The sequence below is a fragment of the Acytostelium subglobosum genome (assembly GCF_000787575.1).
Source record: "Acytostelium subglobosum LB1 DNA, scaffold: scaffold26, whole genome shotgun sequence".
Classification (NCBI taxonomy): Eukaryota; Evosea; class Eumycetozoa; order Acytosteliales; family Acytosteliaceae; genus Acytostelium; species Acytostelium subglobosum.
In genome coordinates, this window is record NW_012236507.1 from 479,336 (window position 1) to 504,951 (window position 25,616).

At 44.7% G+C, this 25,616-nt stretch overlaps 8 protein-coding genes across 8 annotated transcripts; 2 read left to right on the forward strand and 6 right to left on the reverse strand.

The window, feature by feature from the left end:
* Positions 1 to 2,020: 2,020 nt before the first annotated feature.
* On the reverse strand, positions 2,021 to 5,956 carry SAMD00019534_103580 (hypothetical protein; the record flags this gene model as incomplete). Its single annotated transcript, XM_012894609.1, has 2 exons — positions 2,021 to 5,683; positions 5,753 to 5,956. 2 exons carry the CDS (start codon positions 5,954 to 5,956, stop codon positions 2,021 to 2,023), a joined length of 3,867 nt encoding a protein of 1,288 aa, XP_012750063.1.
* A 1,136-nt stretch (positions 5,957 to 7,092) lies between these two features.
* On the reverse strand, positions 7,093 to 8,699 carry SAMD00019534_103590 (hypothetical protein; the record flags this gene model as incomplete). The annotated part of the gene is made up of 5 exons (XM_012894610.1): positions 7,093 to 7,281; positions 7,350 to 7,519; positions 7,584 to 7,908; positions 7,991 to 8,460; positions 8,528 to 8,699. The coding sequence occupies 5 exons, from the start codon at positions 8,697 to 8,699 to the stop codon at positions 7,093 to 7,095; spliced, it is 1,326 nt and encodes a 441-aa protein (XP_012750064.1).
* An 879-nt stretch (positions 8,700 to 9,578) lies between these two features.
* Positions 9,579 to 10,191, reverse strand: SAMD00019534_103600 (hypothetical protein; the record flags this gene model as incomplete). Its single annotated transcript, XM_012894611.1, has 3 exons — positions 9,579 to 9,652; positions 9,795 to 9,980; positions 10,146 to 10,191. 3 exons carry the CDS (start codon positions 10,189 to 10,191, stop codon positions 9,579 to 9,581), a joined length of 306 nt encoding a protein of 101 aa, XP_012750065.1.
* Positions 10,192 to 10,399: 208 nt separating this feature from the next.
* On the reverse strand, positions 10,400 to 13,132 carry SAMD00019534_103610 (hypothetical protein; the record flags this gene model as incomplete). The annotated part of the gene is made up of 7 exons (XM_012894612.1): positions 10,400 to 10,837; positions 10,903 to 10,986; positions 11,070 to 11,573; positions 11,646 to 12,011; positions 12,091 to 12,455; positions 12,526 to 12,925; positions 12,986 to 13,132. 7 exons carry the CDS (start codon positions 13,130 to 13,132, stop codon positions 10,400 to 10,402), a joined length of 2,304 nt encoding a protein of 767 aa, XP_012750066.1.
* Positions 13,133 to 15,338: 2,206 nt separating this feature from the next.
* On the forward strand, positions 15,339 to 17,813 carry SAMD00019534_103620 (hypothetical protein; the record flags this gene model as incomplete). Its single annotated transcript, XM_012894613.1, has 2 exons — positions 15,339 to 17,195; positions 17,373 to 17,813. Coding segments are annotated over 2 exons (2,298 nt in total), but the record flags the coding sequence as incomplete, so codon positions are not given.
* Positions 17,814 to 18,072: 259 nt separating this feature from the next.
* On the forward strand, positions 18,073 to 20,481 carry SAMD00019534_103630 (hypothetical protein; the record flags this gene model as incomplete). The annotated part of the gene is made up of 3 exons (XM_012894614.1): positions 18,073 to 18,114; positions 18,201 to 18,353; positions 18,430 to 20,481. The coding sequence occupies 3 exons, from the start codon at positions 18,073 to 18,075 to the stop codon at positions 20,479 to 20,481; spliced, it is 2,247 nt and encodes a 748-aa protein (XP_012750068.1).
* A 162-nt stretch (positions 20,482 to 20,643) lies between these two features.
* Positions 20,644 to 22,779, reverse strand: SAMD00019534_103640 (hypothetical protein; the record flags this gene model as incomplete). The annotated part of the gene is made up of 3 exons (XM_012894615.1): positions 20,644 to 21,246; positions 21,313 to 22,545; positions 22,609 to 22,779. 3 exons carry the CDS (start codon positions 22,777 to 22,779, stop codon positions 20,644 to 20,646), a joined length of 2,007 nt encoding a protein of 668 aa, XP_012750069.1.
* An 868-nt stretch (positions 22,780 to 23,647) lies between these two features.
* Positions 23,648 to 24,754, reverse strand: SAMD00019534_103650 (hypothetical protein; the record flags this gene model as incomplete). The annotated part of the gene is made up of 1 exon (XM_012894616.1): positions 23,648 to 24,754. A coding segment is annotated over one exon (1,107 nt), but the record flags the coding sequence as incomplete, so codon positions are not given.
* Positions 24,755 to 25,616: the final 862 nt, after the last annotated feature.

The window sequence follows — 25,616 nt, forward strand, 5'->3', positions numbered from 1 at the left end:
TTGTTGTTGTTGTTGTTGTTGTTGTTGTGGCTCGAGTTGTGATTGACAATGTTGAACTATCTGTGCGATGATCTCGTCTTTCCTGCGATAGGGTGGAGTCTCAATTGAGAGTTGTCGACACAACTGTTTGAGCTGTGGCACAGACATTGCCTCCAAAGGTCCTGTTACAGGATCATATGTTGAAGTTGTTTCACTGCTCTCGTTCGTCGATGATGTTGATGTTGATGTCGATGTTGGTGTCGATGTCGATGTGGATGCTTGAGAGGTCTTTGAACGAGCAGCATAAAACCTAGCACTGCTGGTGCCAATTGGCATCAACCTCTTTGAACAGGCTAGGAACATAATGAATGTATGTATATGTATGTATGTATGTATGTATTACTACTTTCTAGAGTGATGAATAAACGACTCGTCCTTGTCCAAATCGAGTGAAATCAGACTTTGAAGGTGAACACTATTTTTTGTCTTTCCATCAATCAATCAACAAAGAATGAGGTTAATTATATTTATTAGAGTATGATGGAGTAGAACTACGACCCCTGAATGAATACTTCTTGGTTGTTGTTGGTCCAGAGTAGGACTTACGAGCTCGTGTGGAACTGGTAGGTCTGTATCCAGAATCATAGCTGTCAACGATGTACTCCTCGGGAAGGTGGGTTGGGATGAGCACCTCAGCTTGGTAGTAGCTCTTATCAATACCAGCATTGTTGACTTGGAACTGATCTTTCATTCGTAGAGCATCAAAGTTGAGATGGTCTGGGGTCTTCATAGCCTTGAAGCCATCTGATGCTGCATTCTTGTCAGTGAACAAAGACACCTTTCAAGTCGGCGGCAGTCAATAAAAACCGGATAACAAATGCCTTCTTGATCCTCCCATCATTGACTGCAATGTACATCATAGGATGGTTTGGTACCAATGACAACCGGACATAGTCTTCAAGATGATGCTTCTTGTCTAGGCTATGAGAGAGATCGTTTCCTCCAAATATTACACCAGGAGTATCTTTAAGTTGCTTATAAGAGTACAGTCCATTCTCCATAATGGATGCCAGGTTTCTCTCATCAGTAAAGTGATAGAGATAGACCATGCCTTGATCTTCTAGGTATTTTGAGTTGTTCCTAGTTGAACCAACTTTCAACTTCTCCAACAAAGAGCTCAAACTATCATCGTCTTGAGAATCATCATCATGTGGATATTCTCCTTCATCTTCGTTGGATGAGTCTGACAAAGTGGAGTGGTGCGAGGATGTACCATCAGAGGGATCGGACTCCGGTTCATACTCGGATTCTTGGGCTCATATTTATTATATGTATATATGTATGTTTGTTTATCTATATATATATTTGTTGTTGTACTTGACGTTTCGAAACTGACTTAAATGTCTTTTGGCTCCAATCAATCAAAAGTTGTCTCTACTTGGTATTCTTTGATTGTTCCCATTTTGGTTGTCTTGGTTCACAAACTGGTGTCACCATGCCACTTGAGAACTCAGTTTGTTAATTTAACAAACTTGTTTGTGTGTTGTCTGGTGCGTGAATTGACTTGATGGTAATCGTTGATCATTCAATCAACGATGAGTGATGATAATCATACAAGGCATATTGTATATGTTTGTTTGTCTTTTGTATTGTGGATTAAGGAAAGAGGGGAAATGTGTACCAAACTAAAGTAGGGCGTGTGTCATTAATTCGGACGCACCCCTGTGGAGGAGGTATGTATGCTCTAACAGTTTCACCAAAGTTAAGGAGATCGTGTCTCCTGCTTCATTTGTTAGCTCACGGCACAACTGTACATGATTGTGATTTGTTTGGAATTTTCATTCGTTCGTCTTCCTCAAGTCGACCCCCAATTTGATTTATGGGTTTGATTGAACATCAAATTTTTGGCGCCAACTGTCATTGTCTGGGATAGTCCCAGCAATTATTGACTGAATGGTGAATGAGTGTTATTGATTGAATGATTGATGAATCAATGGAGTGAATGAGCGGGACTCGATTTATTGATTGATTGGTTGACCCATCAAACAATGTAAAGTGATGAAGCGAATACGATATCACGTTTGATCAGTTTGGCTGCCTCCTCCATCTTTTGGAATAGTTTGGTGTCTCCAATGATCCTGGCTGAATTCCTGACTTCTTGACATGTCTCTCCAATTCTTGTGATGGCACGCACGATTGATCCCTCCAACACATTGGTCAGCTGGCAGATCTCGTGGAAGGGCATGCCTCGCGCCCACTCATAGCACACCTCCATCAGTCCAAAGTTGAGCAGACGTGATCGCTCATCGTCCTGCGACGGCACGTCCAGATGGTGCTCCAATTGGATGAGCGTGAGTCGGTTGGTCAGCTCCTGCAGGTTGCGCTTGGCCTCGAGCAGACGAGGCGTGAGCGACGGCTCCTTGGCATCCTTCTCCTGGAAGATCAGCGTGGAGAGCACGGCGACGATCTCGGCCGGGTCGAGGTTGAGGAAGGCGTTCTCAAAGATCAGCTCGGGGATGATCAGCTCCTCGCATGTGTTGATCTCTCGCGACACCTTGCCCTTGACCAGAACGTTGTTGTCCTGGTCGATGTAGCCCAGGGTCTGGAGGATCTTGAGGCGCGTCTGGAACTCGGGCATCAGACGCAGATTCTCATCCGATGTGGAGAAGGTATGTTGTGACAGCTGCTGCTTGAGCTGAGTGCGACGCTCGGTAAGGTTGTAGTGTTCCGCCAGCTTGGGACACTTGTGGCACTTGGACTGAGGGATTAGCTCCTCTATCTTCTCAAGGCCGCGGTACGTCTCGACAAACTCCACGTTCTTGAGCTTCATCTTGCCGATGGGATCGAGTGCGGGTGGGCCCAGAGGAAGGGGGTGCTGCTCAAGCAGACGGAGCAACTGCTGTTCCAAGACACTGCACGATGCCTTGTCGTCGGTCTCGATGGCGCGCACGTCAATCTTGATGCGCTCTTGACACACGCGCCTAATGTCCAGTCCATTGGCGCTAATATATATGTAGTGGCCGTCGCATGTGACGTTGCGGCCTTCATCAGCGCCCTTGAGTCGCAAGGCAAAGATTGAGAATGATCGCGCCACTGTCGTGTTGATGTAGTTCTTGGTACTTGTCGTGTTGCACTGCAGTATGACACCAATGGTGTAGTTGTGGTACTTCATGTCATCGCTCTCACAGAGGATGACGACTCGACCCGCCTGGAAGTGGTTGTCCGACTGCACCGACAGGATGGCCTTCTGCACTGCCTGGTTCTTGGACTTGCTTTCGCAGAACAGTTGATAGTAGTTCTCAATATCTGGCTCGCCCAGGATGCACTCGACCTCTGGCACCTCGTCGTATTGCTTCTTGATCTTCTCAATCTCTTGGCGGATCTCGGGCAGGTCCTTCTGCGAGGAGAACTCAGAGAATGATCTCTTGATCATATCCTCCACCTTGAAGTCTTGCACTCGCAGCAGGTTCAGGATCATGTTGTACGTGAGACGGAACTGACTGTTCAACTTGGATGGCACGCCTAGGATCATGGACTCGAGCGTCGATGACTCAGGCAGCTCCTTCCAGCAGGCCAGCAGCACAGTGCCCACCGAGTCCAGGCCACGACGACCCGCACGACCAGACATCTGGGTGTACTCACCGGGCAGAAGCTCACGGAAGCTCAGGCCGTCGTGCTTGCGTGTATGGCTGTACACCACGGTCTTGGCGGGCATGTTCACACCCATGGCAAAGGTCTCTGTGGCAAACAGCACCTTGACCAGCGACTTGGAGAAGAGGATCTCGACCAGCTCCTTGACGATGGGCAGAAGGCCGCCATGGTGCACACCAATGCCGCGCTCGAGGAAGTCTCGGATTTGCAGGATCTGTGGCAGCTCGCGGTCGTCTGCACTCAGACGCGACAGTGACTCCTGAATGAATACCTTGATGATGCTCCTCTCTGTGTTATTTGTCAGCACCACCTTGTCGCCCAAGCCAAACGCATACTCTTGACACTTGGCCTTGCTGAATGAGAACACGATCACTGGTAGCTGGTTCTTCTCATTCAATGTTGTGATGAGTCGCGTCCAATTCGATGATTTGTTGCTGTTGCCGCCGCCGCCACTCCTGCCACCACCGCCACCGCCGCCTCCACCACGTCCTCCGCGAGCACCTGCGCCACCACGTCCGCCACGTCCACCAGATGACGAAGACTCTTTGTTCATTGATGCGTACGCAGCGTTGTAGCCATCCATGAGGAATCTTCGCGAACTGTCGACGATCTTGAACATCTCGTTGGAGGGAGTGTTGATAAAGTGCTCGAGGGGCACGGGACGCTTGGTCGTGCCAATGACATAGATGGGCATCTTCTTGGTCCTGCCAATCCAGTCGGCAAACTCGAGCGGGTTGGACACGGTAGCCGACAGCAGCACGATCTTGATGTGTGCTGGCAGCATGATGATCACCTCCTCCCAGACGACGCCACGCTCCAAGTCGTTGAGGTAGTGGACCTCGTCAAAGATCACCCACTCAATGTCACGGATCAGGTCGGCGCCCTTATAGAGCATCGAGCGCAGAATCTCGGTGGTGAGCACGAGACACGAGGCGGTCGGGTTGACCGAGACATCTCCCGTGATCAATCCGACGTTGTTGAATGTGTTTTTGAAGTCGCGGAACTTCTGGTTGGACAGAGCCTTGATTGGCGACGTGTAGATAGCACGCGTCATGTTCTTGGCGGCCATGGCAATGGCGTACTCGGCAATTACTGTCTTTCCAGCAGACGTGTGGGCACTGATAAACACACTCTCGCCCTTCTCCATGTGATAGATGGCCTGCTTCTGGAAGCTGTCCAACTCGAATGGATATACAATGGCTGGGTTGCTTATGAGCTCGGCGAATGGTGTTGTGATCTCCTTTGTATCATTGAATGCCCACACCTTCTTCTCGGGTGGGCGGTCGCCAGATGTGGCGGCAGTTGTCGCTGATGCGGCCTCTGTCTGTGTCGCTGATGTAGCTGGAGTCGTCGTGTCAATCAACTTCTCGACCTCGCTAAGGTCGCTTGATGTAGTCAAAGTGGGTGCCACTGTAACGGCTGCCTCCTCCTCCTCTTCCGCATCGACATCCTCTTCCTCATCTTCATCATCTTCCTCCTCAATCTCCTCTTCCTCTTCTTCTTCCTCCTCTTGATCGAAGTATGAGTGCTCAGTCGATTGTCTCATTGATTGATCATCTATGGTTGGTAGTCCTCGTGATAGACCTGGTGCCTTGGTGAGCAGAGTGGCTGGAGCACTCCAGAATGATACCCAATCGATCTTCTCTCCAATGGTCTGTGTGTGAATGGCAGAGGATGGCTTGGCCTCAATGCCACCAGGCAAGAATGGGAAAGCCTGTGCATCACCTCGGTGAAAGTCTGCCGCCTTCTCATTCCAAGCTCGCAACAGTGATGTCGAATTGGATGCATTCAATCTACTGTTGATTGGCACCTCCTTGTATTCAGTCATTGACAGTTGATGATTGACTTGATCGACGCCCAACTCAATGTCTGCAGTTGGAGATGATTGCTCAACTACTATCAATGAGCGAAATGGTAGAGAGTTTGTATCGAGGAAGCGTGGCCAACTTCTCTGCTCATTCTTCACATCCTCATTCAGACGAAGTGTTGTATGCTGTTCCCTAAGCTCATCAAACAAGTCTGGTACTTGAGCAAAGACTGATTGAGTGGGTATCTATGTTATGATGTTAGGGTACATGCTTTGATTGAGTGATTGAATGAATGAGTGATGTGATGTACGTACATTTGATGATATGTTGAAGGGAGTGCCTTTAACACATTGTTGTAATGACAACTCGGGTAACAAGGTGGTGGAAGTTGTGATCAATGCTCTGACATTGTGAGCTGAACTAAAGTAGAATGTGTTGTCTGATGGAGTTGCATTGGACTCCTTACTCTCGAGTGTATCCAACTCACTCAAGAATGATGTTATGTCAATATCACTCATTATCTATTTGTATTTCAAAGGTAGTTTGAATTGAATGAATGAGAACTTCAAACTTTTCAAAATCTTCAACTCCATCTTGGAAGATGTCTTGGGAAAAGAAGTAGAGAGTATTATTATAATTCGGGTATCATTGTTAATGATGATAATGATGATGTAATATTAGATGAATTGGGGACTATTGACTATTCATTGATTAAAGTTCTATTTACATTGGTGTAAGTGTCACCATTACTTTGATTGACATGGACCTTCTGGAAAAACCTCTTGATCATTCATCGAAGGAATTTAAAAGGGAAGGGTTTGAGTTGTTTTTGGGATTTTTTGATCAATTTTTGAATAGACATTCATGTCTCTTGTTTGTTAATTGATTAATTGATTAAAAGAGTATAGGTTTATAGAGATATGGAACAAAGAGGTATAACAATTATTATTAGTTTGGCTATAATTACATTATTATTAATTGGAGGATTAATCTCTGGAATAATTATTCAACATCTACAACAACAGCAACATGATATAGTAATAACTAAATGTTTAGTAAAAAGTTGTAATATAATTAAATCAATAATTTATGATAAAATAGATACTCCTACTATTTATTATCAACCAGAAATTACTTATAACATAAATAATATAACATGGAAAGAAATATATAAAAATCAATATTATAAAAAAAAAAAAGAAATACAAATTCAACAATATTGTGATAGTATTAATAATAATAACTCGACAATAACATGTTATAATAATATTGATAATCCAGAACAAGTATCCATTAATCAATCAAATAATAATAATAATAATAATAATAATAGACTTGGAATAATATTGATCAAGACTTTCGCAGTGCTCACATTCCTAAGTTTATGGTCATTCCTGGTGACCATTGTATATTATAAATATTATAAAGAATATTCTTAAAGTTTATTACTTCATCTTAATCAATCAATCAATCAGTCAATTAATGAATCGCAGACGGTGTTTGGTATTGGGAAATGAAAGATGTATACAGGGGTAGAGTTGGTCGTTGTTGGCTGCGTTGTTGGAGATGGAGTTGAGATGAAGATGGAGAAGGAGGGGAGGAGGAGGGAGGGAGGATAGTGTGTGGCGCGCATATGTCCCGCCAAACAGTATATCTATCTCTTCTTGGTGGCAGGTGGGTTCATTGGTGCCCAATGGATGCACTTTGGTTCGATTCTTGTCGTTTGTTTGGCGTATACTTTCAGATGCTCTTCGATGGCCTTGGGTGTGACCGATATAATATGTTGTCCCTTCCAATATCTAATAAGGTTCAATGATTGCAGTGTACTGATGATGTCTTCAGTCTGTGTATGAATGCGTGCGACATGTTAGACTGGATGTTTGATGAGCGATAGGTTGTGCTTGTACATACCCTGATGGAGGTCATGTTTGATATATCTAGGATGGAGAGGTTGCCCTTGTGCTTCCTCAGTATCTCCAGGAGCACTTGTGTCCAATATGAACGGAAGCTCAGCAGTCCAAGATCAGACAATGGCTTCTCTGGCGTGCCAACCTTATTTTCTTTCTTTGAGAGTTCGTATGCTAATTGATGATCATCAATGTTAGTGCCAATCAATCAATCAATCAAAGTATACTTTGTACTTACAGAATGAGATCAAGAGTTTGCCGAAACCTTTACGTTGATAAGGTGGCAGAGTTAGAATACAGGCGAGGTTGTAACCGTCGGGTGAGTCCTTCTCCTTGGAGAAGTAGCCAACCATGTGGCAACCGCGCTGGTCACACTCGGTCATGATGTAGAAGAGGAATGGTTCGACGTCATAGTAAAGTGTCTTGTGGTCCAAGAACAACTTTGCCAACAAACAAAGGTTCTGACAATATATCTTGTTCTTCTTGCCGTCCACCTCAAACATGGATATGTTTCCACTTCTATATATCTCGTTTCCTGGTGGGTGGCGCAGGTCACACTTCAACTGTTCATTCATTTGATTGATTGATTGGAAGTGAGTGAGTGATCATATGATTGATTGATCACATGGTTGCCAACTAACTTACCTTGTGACGGTTCAATGTCTTCTTCTTCTTCATGTACTTGAGACAGAACTCGCAGAGGAACAACTTCTCGCATTTGGCAAACTCCTCAGGGTAGGGCGCAAAGTACCAGGTGTCGATCTCGTAGCGGCCCAACTCGATCACATTGATGTTCTTGACTTTGGTGATCTCCTCGTGCTCCTTCTCGATTGCCGACAGCTTGGTGTCGTCGTCCACTCCCTTCTGGATGTGGTTCATCTCGTCAAACTTGCGTTTGATCTGACGAGTCACCTTTCTGCTCTGACCATCACCACTCTGGATCTCGGCCAGTGGCACTGCCGGTGCCTTTGGTTCATTCTCTATACGACTAAAGTCCATCCTGGACTCGTGTACCCATTCATCCAGTCTACGATTGAACTCATGGTAATGTACATAATAATCATAAGTTCCAGGTTGGCTCTCGGATTCTTTTCTCTCGATCACTTCACACTTGTCTATCAATTATTGGAATAATGTCAATATTCATTCATTCAATCAAACTTGGGAATATGGATAACTTACGATATTGATCTCTCCATTTACAATATATGTTTGTGCCTGGATCGAGTACCTTTCGGACACCATTTGGTTCGCCAGATGATGAAGTTGTCAAGTCGGATGTATTGGTAATATCATCCAAAGGTTGTGTAGGTGAGTCACCACTGGCTGGCGCTTCAATCGATGTGTTTGGCATTCTATAATAACAGAAATATTGAACAAGTTAGTCATTGAATTTAATGCGAGGGTATGTCTGTGAGGGTATGTCTGCGAGGGTATGTCCGCGAGGGTATGTTCGCGAGGGGTTGGGTTTGTTTTTGGTGTGTGAGTGACCGTTACATACCTTGTGCGTGAACTTTCAAATGGATGAAGTAAGGTGAAGAGAAGGATGAGGGATGATGTCGATGCTTGTAATATATGTATAGATTATAGAGATAAAATATATAAAAATATACAATCGATAGCTATGATGTTGATAATAATGCTGTCAAAGAATGGTTATAAAATATAAATATTATAATTGATAAACAATGTTTACAATACTATTGTTGTGTGTTGACCTACTGTTTTGAACTTTATGAATGAGTGAATGACTCTTTGTACTACTGACGTCTTGTTTTAGATGATAGTAGAGAGTAGAGTGTAGAGTTGAGACTTCAAGTACGTACCCTTGAAGTAGTAGCAGCAGCAGCAGTTAGTTGAGTTGACAAGGTAGGTAGTAAGGAGCAAGCAAGCAAGCTCAAAGTCAATGGAAACAGAGAGGTAACAAGAGTTGTGTGTGTGAGAGGAAGGTTTGAGAAAAAAATTTGAATAATGTTGAACAAACACAAGTTCACGTACTTCAGCTCATTCCCTCTCACCCACGTGAGTTGTTGTGGTAAACAGAATGTTATTGCGAAGTTCAATCATCACTACTATTCTGTCTTTGTATCCTATCTGTATATATGTATATATATATGTATCTGTATCTCTATAACTCTACATGTATACATGTTTGCATGTATATGTCTTTGCATTTTCAACATGTTGTTGTTTATAAATCATTGTGTTGTCATAAAACAATCGAATGAATGGTTTAGTTGAGGTCATCCTCGTGGTTGTTGTTACGGTTGTTACGGTTGTTGTCGTAGTTGTTCTCTCTTGGCTTATCTGTGTTTATTAATAGTATAGTATTGTATTGTATTGTATAGTTAGTATCATCGATCAATCAAATGTCTCATGCTCATACATCATCTCAAACTAGTGAGCAGTGAGAGATAGAGTTGAGGGTGGGAGAGTTGAAGGTAGTTACCGTAGGCGATGTTGACGACCAACTTTCTTCCCTCGATCTCGTGTTGGGCTTGCAGGGCTCTTTGGAGGGACTCGTTGTTGGCGAAAGTGACGAAACCGAATCCCTTGGAACGGTTGGTGGCACGGTCCAACAGGACGATACCGTCAGTGACTGGACCAAACTTTGAGAAATGGTTCTTCAAGGCGACTGTACATATCCAAAGACAAGATCAAAGATACCAAGAGACCAAGATCGATATGTGAGGAGGCCAGAGAGTCAGTGTCTGGCTGGCGCATTCACTCATTAATGCAATGCGATGCAATGATGATGATGTGTTGTTGGCCAATCGTCAACTATCAATCTAATTAATACCTTTGCAGACGCTCCATGGAAGACTGGCGACGAATAACTTGTTCATTGTGTGAATGTATATAGTATATATAAGTATGTATTATCTGTATTTTACAGTTTGTTATTAGTGATGAAGTTTGAGCACAAACAATCAATCGGGTCTAGACGAGTCCACACCACACACAATCAAGCTCGTTCAGAAAAAAAAAAACCGACACATCCGAGTCGATTTGCTAAATGCCCATGTCCATGTTTTAATGAGTTGGCAACACTAGTTAATGTTGAGGAGATGGTGATGGCAAAGGGATAAGATGTTGTGCTGATACGGAAGAAGGAGTGGCGATATCTCTTGGACGCGACTTGCGCTCCATCACCCAGATCACGTCAATGCCTTTTGGCTGATGGCCACCTTTGAACTCTTTGACCATTTCAAAGCCAAGCTTCATAAAGAAAGGAATGGAACGTTGTTTCAATACGATGGCCTTGCAACTGCGATTGGAAAAGTCACACCATTCCAATACTGGCGCCAACATATATCGACCTATTCCTTTGGATCGCGACTCCTTCCTCACGCCACAATAAGCCAAATGATATTGATTGCCATCACCATGTACCTTCTCCATCGCTCGATCAATCGCATCCATCAAGTCCTTAATCCTCTTTGAGTTCTTCAATCCCAACTTTGGTAATAGTGACAGGACATTGACGATCATCTTTGGGAAAGGGAAAGTGTTAGGGTATGACTCGAGGTTTGTGTACACCATGCTCAAACACTTACAGTTCCATAAGGTACACGCTTCTTACTGTCTGGTGATATCCAACATGCTACTCCATGTAATATATTATCCGAGTTGTAGTATCCCTATATTTGATTGATTGATCAAATGTTTGATTGAGTGAGTGAGCGGAACTATTCCAATCAATAAATCAATCAATTATACATACCCAAAGTAAGAATCGCTCGCTATACATTATTCTAAGAGCTGACTCAAAGAATAGCTTCCTGATCTCGTATCCACGATCAACGACATCGTTGTCATTGTCATCTGTGATGTCTTGATCCATAAAGTCCAATGTGATTATATCTTCATCTGATTGATTGAGTGATCCTCCTCCACCTCCAACTCCAGCATTATCTTGATTTGACTTCTTCCTCTTTATCCATGAGAATCTAGGGTCTTGACTATAGGCCTCTGCTAATATTGCGGCTGCATCAGACAGTTCACTCTTGTCCAACTGTTTCCTGAAGCCACCTTGTGGCGACACTGAATATGTTGACACCACACCAGATGCTGGTGAAGTATCCAACAATATCGCACTATCTTGTGGTATATACTGTTTCTTAAATTGATCAAACAACTTATTCTGTAATATCAAATCTATCGATGGTCTAGCATCCGGGTTCATATCCAGCATCCTCAATACCAAGTCTGCAAGTTCTTGATGTTCCTAAGTATGATTGATGTGAGTTGACATGGTTTAGTGACGCCAGGTTGTCGACTGAGTGGCAGTCATACTTACATTGGGGAATTCTCTTTTGAACACATTGGAGTCGAATGTTCCAGCGATCAACTCTTCAGCTATACATCGTTTGGTGAGAGGTAGCAAATGGAAGGTTGTCATCTCATATAATATACATCCCAACGAGAATATATCGGCGGGTCGGCAGTATGGCTGATTATTAAGGACCTCTGGAGATGAATAATAATATGTTCCAGCGATGCCTTTGATGTTGTTGTCGAATCTGGTGGCCAGTCCAAAGTCACCAATCTTGATCTCATAATCCGAGAGGAATATGTTCTCAGACTTGAGATCCCTGTGGATGAAGTGAGAGTTGTGTATCGAACTGACGGCCAAACATAACTGATATATCCATTTATACAATAACTATGATTGATTGAATGATCGAATGAATGAGTGAGTATGATTAATTGATTGATTGATATGGAGGTCGGACCAAACATACATTTGATGGGATCAATACGCGAAGAGTGTGATCCATGTCGAGTTTGGAGGGAGTGCCAGGCGCTGACTTGAGTTGATCAATCATTGAATGTGATGATGACTCTTTGGTCAGAGGCTTGGGCGGCGCACGCACTTTCTTGGAGTGCCTGAACCAACTTGTTCGATTGGCCTTGTTGTTGTTGTTGTGATTGTGGACGGATAGTGAGCTGCTTGGTTGTTGTGCCATCCCCATGGCCATCGCCTCAAGTTGATATTGTTGTTGTTGTTGTTGTACATGTTGTTGGAGCACTTGTGAATCGAATGATAATTGCTTCCTGTGTTGCTTATGTGCAGGTCTGTTGCCATGCTGCGATGCAGTGTGGAGGTCTTTCTGTCGTCTTTGATGTCTTGATCATTGGTGCTAGTGCCCCTGTGTGATTATGTGGCGCAGACACACATGTGATCTCCAGTGGTGGCGGCGAAGTGTATGCCGACATCATCGATGCTGATGATGTTGAGGTCGATGTTGTGGTCGTGGTCGTGGCAGTCTTGTATGAATATGTCGTGTCGTCTGACGATGATCCATCAAGTCCACTACCACCACCAACTGATAACAATGTGGACATTGGACTGTAACTAACTGATTGTCTCTCAGTCTGTGGTGGACTTGATGGCACTGAGCTGCCTTCACCCATTCCACTTTCAATCAATATCATATTGATCATGAACTCCATCAAATCGCCACCATCACAATACTCCATCACTATACACAAACTATTCTGTGTTCCATTCTTCTCCATGAACACCTCCTCAATCTTTACAATGTTTCCATGTTGTATCTTTGCCATTGACATTGCCTATTGATGGTCCATCAGTTAGTATTTCGATCAAACATGGACCATCTTTGGATTACCTACCTCATTGAGACCTTCATTGGCTTGATCCAAGTTGGTGTATATTCTCTGTTTGATTACATAGAGTCCATCACTATCGTGTTTCCTGACTAGTATTGCCTTGGCTTCGCTGCCGACTCCAATGACTCTAACTTGATGATACTTGTTCATTCTCTTTGATAATGTTTAGTCATGTGATTGATTGAATGATTGAGAATGAATGAATGCATGATTGATTCAAACAATCATCATCATTGCTTTGGAGGTTTGGAACACCAACAACTACAACAAAACCATCAACCATTTGGGAGTCTCTTAAGATTGTCGCAGTCACTCTCTCTTTATCATCATGTGATCATCTGAAACAGCCCTGCACAGTGTAGCATCGATTCAAACAATCACCCACAACAACCCCATTTTCACCATCATAGTGCCTGTTCACTTTCAAAGATGGTTGGACCCAACCAACCGCTCCATTCATTGGGGTCAGAGAGGAAGGTATGTTTGAATGATTGATTGATTGAGTAAGAACCAATATTATTATTATTCCCAAAATATTAATATCATAGATACTTGAAAGTAAGTAAATGATGATCATTTGCAAAGACTAATCTTGTTTYCATCCTTATTATTACATCATCAAATTGATAATGGATTAAGTTGATGATAGTTTGATCGTTCAATGGGTTCTTAGGCGATGTGAATAAATCGACCCGGGTCATTATATTGTCAATGATACTAATTGAATAATCCATTAGAGGTCATCCATTATTTGAATAGAGATAAATATAACCGATACTATACTTGGTCAAATGATCAATTGTAAATACACCTGGTATGGTCGAGTCGGGTACTAACAAAGGAAGGAACTATTGTTTGATTAGTAAAGCAATGAATGTGAGTGTGAGTGTTCTGCCCCAACAACAACCCCTACCACAAATTGATCAATTTTGATGGTGGAGTCAGCAGAGTGGTGTGTTTAAAGTATGTGTGGCCTTGAGTGATCAAGTGATTGGATAGAGGTATCCATCTATGTGTTATAGTACATATTGATTGAATATATCCATAATACGCAGGTTTTCCAAAGGTGAATTGATCAATCGCATCCTTCCATCCATAATAAAGGTGGTGAGGGAAGGGAATTATGTGTACAGAATTATTTAACCGAATTCCTAACACATCATGTAATTGTTGACATTGATTGGAGGGGAAGTGTTGATGGCCAGTCGGTCAAGGATGGAAGTATATATGTATGAGTGTGTGTGAGTGTGTGACTGGCAAGCCACTTCCATCCCCATCCATCAATCAATTTGTGACAATGACTGGATCTTGAGGGTAATCAATCTAATACTCACACGTGATGTGATCATTGTTAATGACTTCCCTCAATCTTAATCAATTATGTTATAACATATAATCAATCAATCAATCACAACAAGATATTTCAATCAATCAATCAATCAATCAATCACAGTCCTGTCCAGTCCACACATCTCCACAACAACCAACAACCACAACATCAATTAAAGGGAGCAATCAACAAAGTGCCACCTCTGCGGTGCAACCGGCAATATTATATATTTATATCACATATTCATATTTATAAATATACATACCTCAACCTCAAACTCATCATCAATCAACCATCATACCATCATCAACAATCAACAATCATCGCTCGAGCGAATAATTGAATTGAAGGGATATTAGTAATTTGTAACTTATCCAACCATTATTCAAACATCCATACACAGAAAGATATACATCACTTCAATCAACTATTATTAGTATATCATTTATTCATTCATACATCAATCTATTAATCAAGTTCAGTCCAGTCCAGTCAAGTCTATCACACACACTCACACACATACATTGGTCCACTTATCATATGACATTGACACTGTCTTTATAACCGTCTGATCGTTAGGTATGTAAATATTTAAATATTCCAACGCTCACACAACATAACGGATCATCAAAGTGAGATGTAGACTGACCATTCATGGCAGATGTTTCATCCGCGGTTGTGATTGATTGATGTTCCACATAGGATATCCACTCACTCACCAACACTAAAATAAACACTTAATTAATTCCAAGCCAATCCAGACGATCTCCGATCAAGACAAGCCCCCCCCACTCACTCACTTCCAATTAATCACTACCTTGATCTAAAGCAAACATAATAGGTCGACCCATTAGTTGTCTCACCATCACTCAATCATTCAATCTCTCAATCACTCAATCAATCTCCTTAACTCTAAATTCGACCCATAACAACATAGTTTATCAATCTTTAATTATCCCAATAATATCAGAAATCGCCAGTTCCAACCTAGACTCAATCCAGGATCACTCAATCAATAATCTTTAAATCATGTCCTTATCACCATCAAGACGCTCAGCACAGTTCTACAAGGACTTTTGTGCCAAGTACTTATGTTTGAACACACTGACGATCAGACTGGCAACACCAGGTGAACTGGTGTCAGTGTCCGAGGCACTCAAACAACCACATTCAATATTAAGCCTCAATCTAAGTTATAACAAATCAATCAAAGATCTGGAAGCTTGGATATCTTTTGGCTTCGCGATGAAGTCCGTCGGCCAGACAATCACACAACTCGACCTCAATCACAATGGACTGGGCAGTGAAGGCCTGGCACCAATCATATCCGATGTCATTCGCTCCAATCGCAGCATCACCCACTTGAACCTCAGCCACAACTGCCTTGACTTGGACGAGAATAACTCGATATTGGACGCACTACAGGCCAATCAGACCATCACATATCTCGACCTATCATACAACGAGTACCAATGCTCGGGCGATGTGTCCAAGTTGCTGTGCAACTACCTGTCCAAGTCCAAAACCATCCAGACTCTCAACTTTGGTTACAACAGCGCCAAGCATCCACTGACAGGTCTGCCGCAGGCCATAACCGATCATCCAAGTCTGCGATCACTCGATCTCTCCAACATGGCCATTGCCGAAAGTGATGGCGGGGCGCTGCTCCGGATGCTCACGCAGTCCAAAATGATCGAATCAATTCTGCTGCATCAGTGCCGCATGGCAAAGTCGCGCGACGCCGAGTCGTACGGCGAGTGCATCATACAAGGACTGGCGCTACGCTACAGGGAGCTCGACATTATGGAGGAAGCGAGCAAGGGTGGTCTGAGCGAGGACGACGAGCTGACCAAGTTGATCACAATATTCTCCAAGGGCTCATCAGGAAATGGCGCCAATCATGATCCAACTATCACAGTATCACCTCGCTCGCGACCGATAATATTGGAGCACCTGGACATCAGTGGCGTCAAGTTTGGCGCCGTGGGATTTGGCGCATTCCTCGACATACTGGCGCGCAACCAAGAGTTAGCTACACTGGACCTGAGCGGATGCCAGTTGAATGAGCGCAATGCCGAGGACTTGGCCAAGTTCATGGCCGTGAACCAATCGATCGAGCACCTGAATGTCAGCAACAACGACTTTTTTGAGAAGAGCACGAGCATTGGCGAGGCATTGATTAACAACAGCGCGCTGACCAGTCTCAACCTCGCCAACACCAAGGCATCCAACCTGATCGGCAAAGTGATGGCCAAGTCCTTGAACTTCAACCATAGTCTCAAAGTCCTGGACCTGTCACACACCAAGCTTGGCCACAGTGGCATCCTGGACTTTGTCGCGGGTCTTGGCAACAATCGCATAACCCTCGAGTCGTTGTCGCTCAATGACACTTGTCTCCAAGACCGTGGCGCCCAGCATCTGGCCGATGCGCTGGCAAGCAATGTGACTCTGAAGCAGCTCTACTTGAACACGAATGGCATTGGCAAGGATGGCTGCACGGCGCTGGCCAAGGCGTTGAAGCGCAACAGCACTCTCCGTCTGTTACACATTGGCTACAACGCAATCGGACACAAGGGACTCAAGGCGCTGGCCAAGTGCCTCAAGTGGAACCGCGCGCTGCAGGAGCTGTCCGTGCGCAGCAACGCCATCCCAGAGAAGGGTGCACTATACCTGGTAGAGCACGTCAAGCTCAACACATCGCTCGAGGTGCTGAACCTGCGCGACAACCAGCTCGGCGTCAAGGGTGGCGCGCACGTGCTCAAGCTGCTGACGCTCAATGAGTTCCTGATCAACGTGGACGTGTCCAACAACCAAATAGATCGCGACATTGTCCACAGGATCATACTGTACATTCGTCGCAACCAGTACATCACGTCGATGAACATCAGCCAGACAGAGATCGCATCGATGCCATATAGTCCGCGCTTCATGGCCTCGTCATCCAGCTGTATGTTGTCCGACTGCTACAACGATGACAGAGAGCAGCTGCTACACCAAGAGCTGGGCGCCAAGTCATGCTTCACACTTCTCTCGCCAACGTCGTCATCCTTCTCTTTGCAGTATGTTGCCTCGTCTGCCTCGGCTTCCGCGACTGAGACATCCAGCGATTCCAACGTGCATCCACTATCCATCGCGTCTTCGTTCAGCAGCAGTTCATCGTCATCCTCTTCATCTTGTTCTTCACCATCACCATCAAGCGGGACATTGGCACCATTTGCAGCGGCAGCGTCTTCGTCAACAACTCCAGCATCTCCAGCTGCTGCCACCAAGACATTGTCGGCGACTACGGCGTCAACTCCAGCGACTCCGACATCAGCAACACCAGTATGCACACCAACAAAGCCAGTTAGAATTGGATTGTCGGCCATGAACATACCACCGCCTCCACCAACACCGCAGCAGAGTGTTACAAAGACATCTATATCACCAATTCAACTGTCAGCCTCTTGTGCACGTGATGGTTACAAGATGGGAGGAGGAGTCAGTCAACAAACAGCTCTATACGGTGCATTAACACAATAAACATTGATGATATATTATCTCTATCTCTATCTACAAGTAATATGTTTGTTTGGGTGAATGGAAGAATGAAGTTAACTTGTTGAGATATTTGGGACTTTTCGAAATTTCCATTCGGGAACTTTGGTGTTTGTGTTCTCGATCGTCAAACACCCTTCACCTCTTTGATCATCATTCATTACTTCCTTGACTTGTACTACTTACTAGTTATAAGTATACATCATACTACATACCAGGTACAATGAACAGTCTCATTGGCAACACAACTCGATCGTTGTTAAAGGTTAGTGTTGATTGATGCTAACTTCAACTTCAATTTCAATGAATGAATGAACAGACTTAATAACAAAACACTTTGACATACTATAGCGATCACTTCACTTGCATGGTAATAGAAGTTACTTGACTTCTAGTAAGCCACTATGCACAAAGGTTCCACTCCCTGAGGATTGGGTCAAGTTGTCAAAGAAGGAGATCAAGCATGATGACCCTGCTGGTAAACTTACATTCTTGTCACCAGAGGTATGATATCATCAATCAATCAATCAACATACTATCAATCACTGACACGGATCCGATCAAATGCATGTATGAATAGGGTATCGAGATCAAACCATTATATATGCAAGCTGATGCAAAGGGAGTGGCTGATGAGATACCAGGCAAGTTCCCATTCACTCGTGGACCTTATGCGACAATGTATGCCAATCGTCCTTGGACCATTAGACAGTATGCTGGTTTCTCGACGGCTGAGGAGTCGAACAAGTTCTACAAGAAGAACATGGCGGCTGGACAGAAGGGTCTTTCAGTGGCCTTTGATCTGGCCACGCACAGAGGCTACGACTCGGATCACCCTCGTGTCGTCGGTGATGTGGGTATGGCCGGTGTAGCCATCGACTCTGTCGAGGACATGAAGATCCTGTTCGACAGCATCCCCCTGAAGGACGTCTCTGTGTCCATGACCATGAACGGCGCCGTGCTGCCAGTGCTGGCAATGTACGTCGTTGCTGGTGAGGAGCAGGGCGCTCTGCAGGCACAGCTCAGTGGCACCATCCAGAACGACATTCTCAAGGAGTTCATGGTGAGGAACACATTCATCTACGGACCTGAGGCGTCGATGCGCATCGTCTCGGACATTATGGCCTACACCTCGAGAAACATGCCAAAGTACAACTCAATCTCCATCTCTGGCTATCACATGCAAGAGGCTGGCGCCGACACTTCGCTCGAGCTGGGCTTCACCCTGGCCGACGGCCTTGAGTACGTGCGTTGTGGAGTGCAGAGTGGCGTGACTGTCGATGAGATTGCACCACGTTTCTCCTTCTTCTTTGGCATTGGCATGAACTTCTACATGGAGATCGCCAAGCTTAGAGCGGCCCGTCGTCTCTGGTCCAAGTTGGTCAAGGCCAAGTTTGCACCAAAGGACGAGAAGTCCTTGATGCTGCGCACTCATTGCCAGACCTCTGGTTGGTCTCTGACCGAGCAGGATCCATACAACAACGTCGTGAGAACCACTGTCGAGGCCATGGCTGCCGTGCTCGGTGGCACACAAAGTCTGCACACCAATGCCCTCGATGAGGCTATCGGTCTGCCAACAGAGTTCAGTGCTAGAGTGGCCAGAAACACACAGCTCATCCTGCAAGAGGAGACTGGTATCCCCAACATCATTGACCCATGGGGAGGCTCATACGCCATGGAGGCGCTGACCAACGAGCTTGAAGCCCGTGCCCAGCAGATCGTGGACGAAGTCGAAGCGATGGGCGGTATGTCCAAGGCCGTGGCTGAGGGTATGCCCAAGCGTAGAATCGAAGAGTCGGCTGCTGGTCGCCAGGCTCGTATCGACTCGGGCAAGGAGACAATCGTCGGAGTCAACAAGTACAGACTAAAGAATGAGGACCCAATCGATATTTTGGCCATCGATAACAAGACTGTCAGACAGTCACAGATCGACAGACTCGAGAAGATCAAGGCCACACGTGACAGTGCTGCCGCCAAGCAAGCTCTGGCCGATCTCACAGATGCCGCCAAGAACAAGACTGGCAACCTCCTCGATCTGGCCATCAAGGCCGCACGTCTGAGATGCACAGTCGGAGAGATCAGTGACGCCCTCGAGCTGGTCTATGGCCGCTACAAGCCCACCCACTCGCTGGCCAGCGGTGCCTACAAGACCAACTACGGCAAGGTCAACGAGATTGACAATGTGCTGGCAGAGGTCAAGCGCTTCAACGAGAAGCACGGACGTCCACCCAGAATCCTGGTGGCCAAGATGGGCCAGGACGGCCACGACCGTGGCGCCAAGGTTATTGCCTCGGGCTTCTCTGATCTGGGATTCGACTGTGATGTCGGTCCTTTGTTCTCCACCGCCAGCGAGGTCGCACGTCAGGCCATCGATGCTGATGTGCACGTCGTTGGAATCAGTTCGCAGGCTGCAGGACACAAGACACTGGTGCCAGAGTTGGTCGGCGAGCTCAAGAAGATGAACGCCTCCCATATCTCTGTTGTGTGCGGTGGTGTCATCCCCTTCCAGGACTACGACTTCCTGTACAAGGCCGGCGTTGTTGCCATCTTTGGTCCAGGCACCAAGGTCACTGATGCCGCAATCACTGTTATCAAGTCAATCGATGAAAGCTTGGCCAAGCAACAACAGTAATAACAATGTCAAGACAACAATACTATATTATAATAAACTAAGAACGACCCTTAACCTTACCAATCCTTGCCCTTGCCCTTACCCTTTGAGGGACAAGTAAAGACTTTAAATCTAAATATGTTTTATTGACAGCGTTGATGATTGAATGAAGGAAGGGAGGGCTTAGATATGTCCTTCAAAGCCATCAAACGAGTCTGAAAGCGTAAGGTCGTCCATGCCAGATGATGAGAGGTCGGTGTCACTGGAGAAGTGTGACTGCTCGACCGAGTTGGAGGCATGGTTGGTGAAGCTGGCCAGGTGGAAGAAGGGTCCATTGCCCTCACGTCTCCCCAGTGTGTTCCAGTTGACATCGGAGAACCATGGGTGGCTCTTGATCTCTATTGCGTCGTTTGTAGAGCCTATGCGTTGTTTGGGATTGAAGTCCAACAGCTTGCTGACGAGGTCCTTGCATGCTCGGGGGAATGTGTTGGGGAACTCGATGATTGGTTGGTTGGATCTGACCGAGTCCAAGAATGAGCCAAGATTATTCTGAGAGTTATTGTCGGGGTCCAATGAGAATGGAGGAAAGCCTGTGATCAATTCATACAGGACAATGCCAACGGCCCACCAATCTACGGCCTTTCCATGTCCATTACCAAGCATAACCTCTGGTGCCATGTAGTCAATCGTTCCACACATGCTCATTGTCTTCTCCTCGATCTTCTTGGCGAATCCAAAGTCGGCCAACTTAATATGTCCGTAGTTGTCGATCAATATATTCTCGGGCTAGAGATTGATCATTCAGTTAGTATGAGTGGAGCATGACCATCTAATCAATATATCATCACATACCTTTAGGTCTCTATATATTATATTGTTCTGATGTAGATATTCAACAGCCAGGATGATCTCGCCAATGATTGCCTTGGCAGTCCTCTCCTTAAACTGTGACTCCATGCGTATATAGTTGAATAGTTCACCTTTGCCAACATACTCCATCATAAAGTAAAGGTATTGACTCGTCTTGTAAGTTGCAAATAGCTTGACAATGAATGGATTGTTGATGGACAGCATGATATTCTTCTCATTGAGGATGTGTTCAATCTGCTTGGTACTTGTGATGCGTTGTCTGTTGAGCATCTTTAGACAGAAATAGATTCCAGAGTCATTGTGTTTGCAGAGGCGTACGGTGCCAAATGATCCTGCGCCAATCTCTGACAAGATGGAGAAGTCCGCAAGATTGGTAAGCCTCCAATCAATCTTGAAAGGATTGACAAGGACCAGTGATGGCATCAATGGTGTGCGTGGAGAGAATATGTCGCATGAGCTATTCGGGCTTCGCGAGCTGCTGTTGGACAATGGTGATAGGACCAAGTTGGTTGGATGGTACTTTGGTGTCGATGGGTTGGAATATTGTTGTTGTTGATGCTGCTGTTGTTGTTGTTGTTGTTGTTGCTGGAGCTTGAGTGGTGGCGCTGCCCTGCTTAGAGTCTGGTCGTCTAACAGGAAGTATGGAGGTGTGATTACAGAGAGGTACTTGTTTGAGAATTGTGGAGTGGTTGGCGTCGAATGGACATGCATGCTAGGCTGTAACAGAGGAGAGGACAGTGATAGCATTTGTGCCTTCTGTGCAATGATCGTGGGCGAGGTGGTTGGATAGGGCTCGGGCTTCACTCGCGTCTTGGGCGACTTTAAACTCTGTGACTTATGTTGCTTCTGATGTTGTTGCTGTAGCTGCTGTTGCTGATGATATTGATATTGATTGTAATGTTGTCTGGCGGTGTTGCTACCATCTTGATGAGTGTTGTTATAATGTGGAGGGGACAATGATACGCGTGGTGAGCTTGCAGTGATGGGTGGCGATGTTGATTGTTGCGCGCCACCATTGGCAATGAAATGTTGGAGGTTGGACATGTTGATTGAAGGTCTGGGCGGACTGACCACCGATCCATAATCAGGTACCATTGACTTTTGATTGTTTACATTGTTCGCCTTTTCAATCGACTCCACGAATGAGTATATTATAGAATGAGCAACCTTTATCTGTGACTTTATATTGAACTTTGAATCATTGGCTGTTAACATCTATGGTGATTGATTGAATGGATGAGTTAGTCTTTGGACTTGGCCATGGTCATGGTAACTTACATTGACAATTTGATCGAGTAGACGAAGTGATTGCCGGGACAGGTCATAGAGTGTGCCAACATTGTCAGAAGATGAGGTTGGCGATGAATGTTTACTTCCAGCCGAGTTGGAAAAGAGCATATTTTGATAGAGTTGTTGCTGTTGTTGATGCAACATTGTTGATACATCCATGTTGTTATTGATATCCATGCAGTGGATACTTTATATATCTATACTATCTATTTTACTAAACTAACTAAACTATATTCTAGACCATGTAGTAATATTATAAACTAAGATTATAACAATAAAGATTGTGTTGTGATGTGTACGTTGATGATGGTAGGTGGTAGTAGTAGGGGTAGGGATATTTGGTTGAATGGCCTGTATGGATGGATGGCTAGCCAGTGACTGGATCCAGTCAAGGTGGGATGTATGGATGGGATGGGATAGTGATTATGTGTAGGTGTTAATGAATGAATGAATGAACTAAGAGGACTGGACTAAGCAGGAGTATGTCGTTTCGTTTTAGTGTGTAATAAATAGTGATTGATCGTTGATGGTAGTTGTTGATGTTGTTGTTGTTGTTAAGTTATGTTTGTGTGTTATCTTGGATGATGGATGAATGAGTGAGTGAGAGAGTGTCATCTGCCTCACTACTTTAAAGCAACAGCAACAACAACAACAACAAAGTCACTTCCCAGCAGCACAACACACACCCCTCGTCCACAACATCGTTGCCATCTCTGTGTGTGTGTGTGTGTGTGTGTGTATATCTGTCTATCTCTCTCTTTGTGTTTAAAGTTGATTGACAGATACACACAAACACACACCACAAACAACAATGAATGAGAAAGAAGGGGTTGATTGCGATCAACTGAGAGAGAAGTTGTTTGTGTGAGTGAGTGTCCTTTGGTAACAGCATCATGATTGAAAGATTGAATGAAGAGTGAATGGATTGATTGATGGACCTGCCACCAATTTACAATCAATCACAGTCAACCAAGTTCGAATGACCCAAGTAAGTAGAGTGCCAAGATTATGAATGCTGTTTATTATGATGATGTTGTTGTCCACTACTGGTCAGTTGATGAACTCTTAGATGCTCTTTCCACATTAGGGACTGATGTTCAGTCGTGCAAAAGTAAGTGGCGTAGCCTGTCTTTGCACAGTGGTAGCACTCCAATATCGACTCGTCGCCACAATAACAACACGGACGCTGAGGTTGCTGCTGCTGCTGATGCTGCGGTGAGTTCCTATACTTCTCAATCACGGCCTCTCTTGCCCTCTGCTTATCCTTCTCAAACTGATCAATCTGTTGTTTGTTATGATAATGTTGTTGTTGTTGTTGATGATGTTGAAGTTGAGTCGTTGTAGGTTGTTGTTGTTGTTGTTGGAAATGATGTGACTGTGACTGTGATTGGCGTGGTTGTTGTTGCTCCCAGATGGATGATGAACCAACTCCATTGCCAGTTCCATTGCCATTGCCATAGTAGTTATTGGAAAATGATGAGTGTTGTGTTGTTGATGTTGCTGATTGATGTTGTTGATGTTGTAGTTGTTGTAGTTGTTGTTGTTGGAGTTGTTGATGATTGAGATATTGTGATGTGTAGATTGAATGGGAATATTCAGAACCAGGTTGGCGGTAAAGTATGTTCTCAGTTTTCTGTTGTTGTTGAGTTTGTGCAAACAATGACATTGTTGAGTTTGCTTGTGATGTTGAGTTATCTGTGTTGTTGTTACTATTGTTGCTGTTGATGATATTGTTCAATCCAATAATTGATGACCAATCGAATGCACTTGGATGACTGTTGTTGGATAATCCAAGTGGATTATAATAATATTGTGATGATTGTGAAGATGACGACGATGTCCCGATGCTGTCCAAACTGAATGATTGATCACTAAATAATGATTCTACATATTCCTGCTGTTGTTGTTGTTGGTGATGTTGTTGTTGATGTTGTTGTTGATTTTGGACTTTAGACCTTGGCGTTGTTGGTGTTGTTGGTACAGTTGTTTGATGTTGCTTGGATTTTGGAGTTGATTTGGTTGGTGTCTTGGCCTTGTTGTTAAGTGATGGATACTCATCTTCATAGTATACATCGTCTGTTGATGATGTTGATGAGGATGAATTGTTGGAAAGTAGTATTTGTGAGAATGCCATGTGATTGTTGTTGACGTTAGCAATGGCGGTCTGTGAGGAAAATGGTGGAGATGAAGATGATGGTGTTGAATGACCTGCTGGTGTGACTGGAATAACTGGTACCTGTGCCGATGAATATTGAATGGTTGTTGACGCGCCAACATTGTTATTGTTGGCTGATACTAGGGTTGGTGATCGTGTTGCTGGAGATGTTGATGATGATAACGATGATGGTGATGATGATGACGAAGTAGGGTACTTTGGTTCTTCTGCGCTGGAGTGATCTGTAGGTGTTGTTGAAGATATGGCTGAGGCTGAAGTTGAGGCTGAGGCTGGGGCCGGGACCGAGGCATGGACCTGAGCCGCAACATTCTGTTTCTGTTGTTGTTGATGATGTTGATGTTGAGGTGTCGCTTGATAACTAGTCTGAATGTTGAGCTTCTTGTTGGTCTTCTTGCCAGAGATCGACCAGTTGCCATTGGCTGAATCCTCGTCCACTACAGTGTGTGGATTCTCGCACATCAGACATGTGGCTGGATTGTTATCATTGATATAGGTACATCTGAGACATCGCCACTGGCCTGGTTGAAGATCGATTGGCTCCTCGACTGGAGGAGAGAGTGGCGTCGGGCTGCTACTGCGTGCGGGCAACTTGTTGTTGTAGTCGTGGAAGTATGAGTCTGAGAGAGGGGCGCCGTGGTCTGACAGCGAGTTGGCCATCTCCTCAAGCTTGGGCAGGATCTTGTTGAGTTGTTGCAGTAGACGCTCGCGATGCGCACCGCTAATGGCTTTTTGCGATTGATCGACATTGTKGTCGCCAGACGACTGGCATGCGTGATATATGGCATCTCCTCAATGTATTGGAGAGCCTCGACCACCTGTA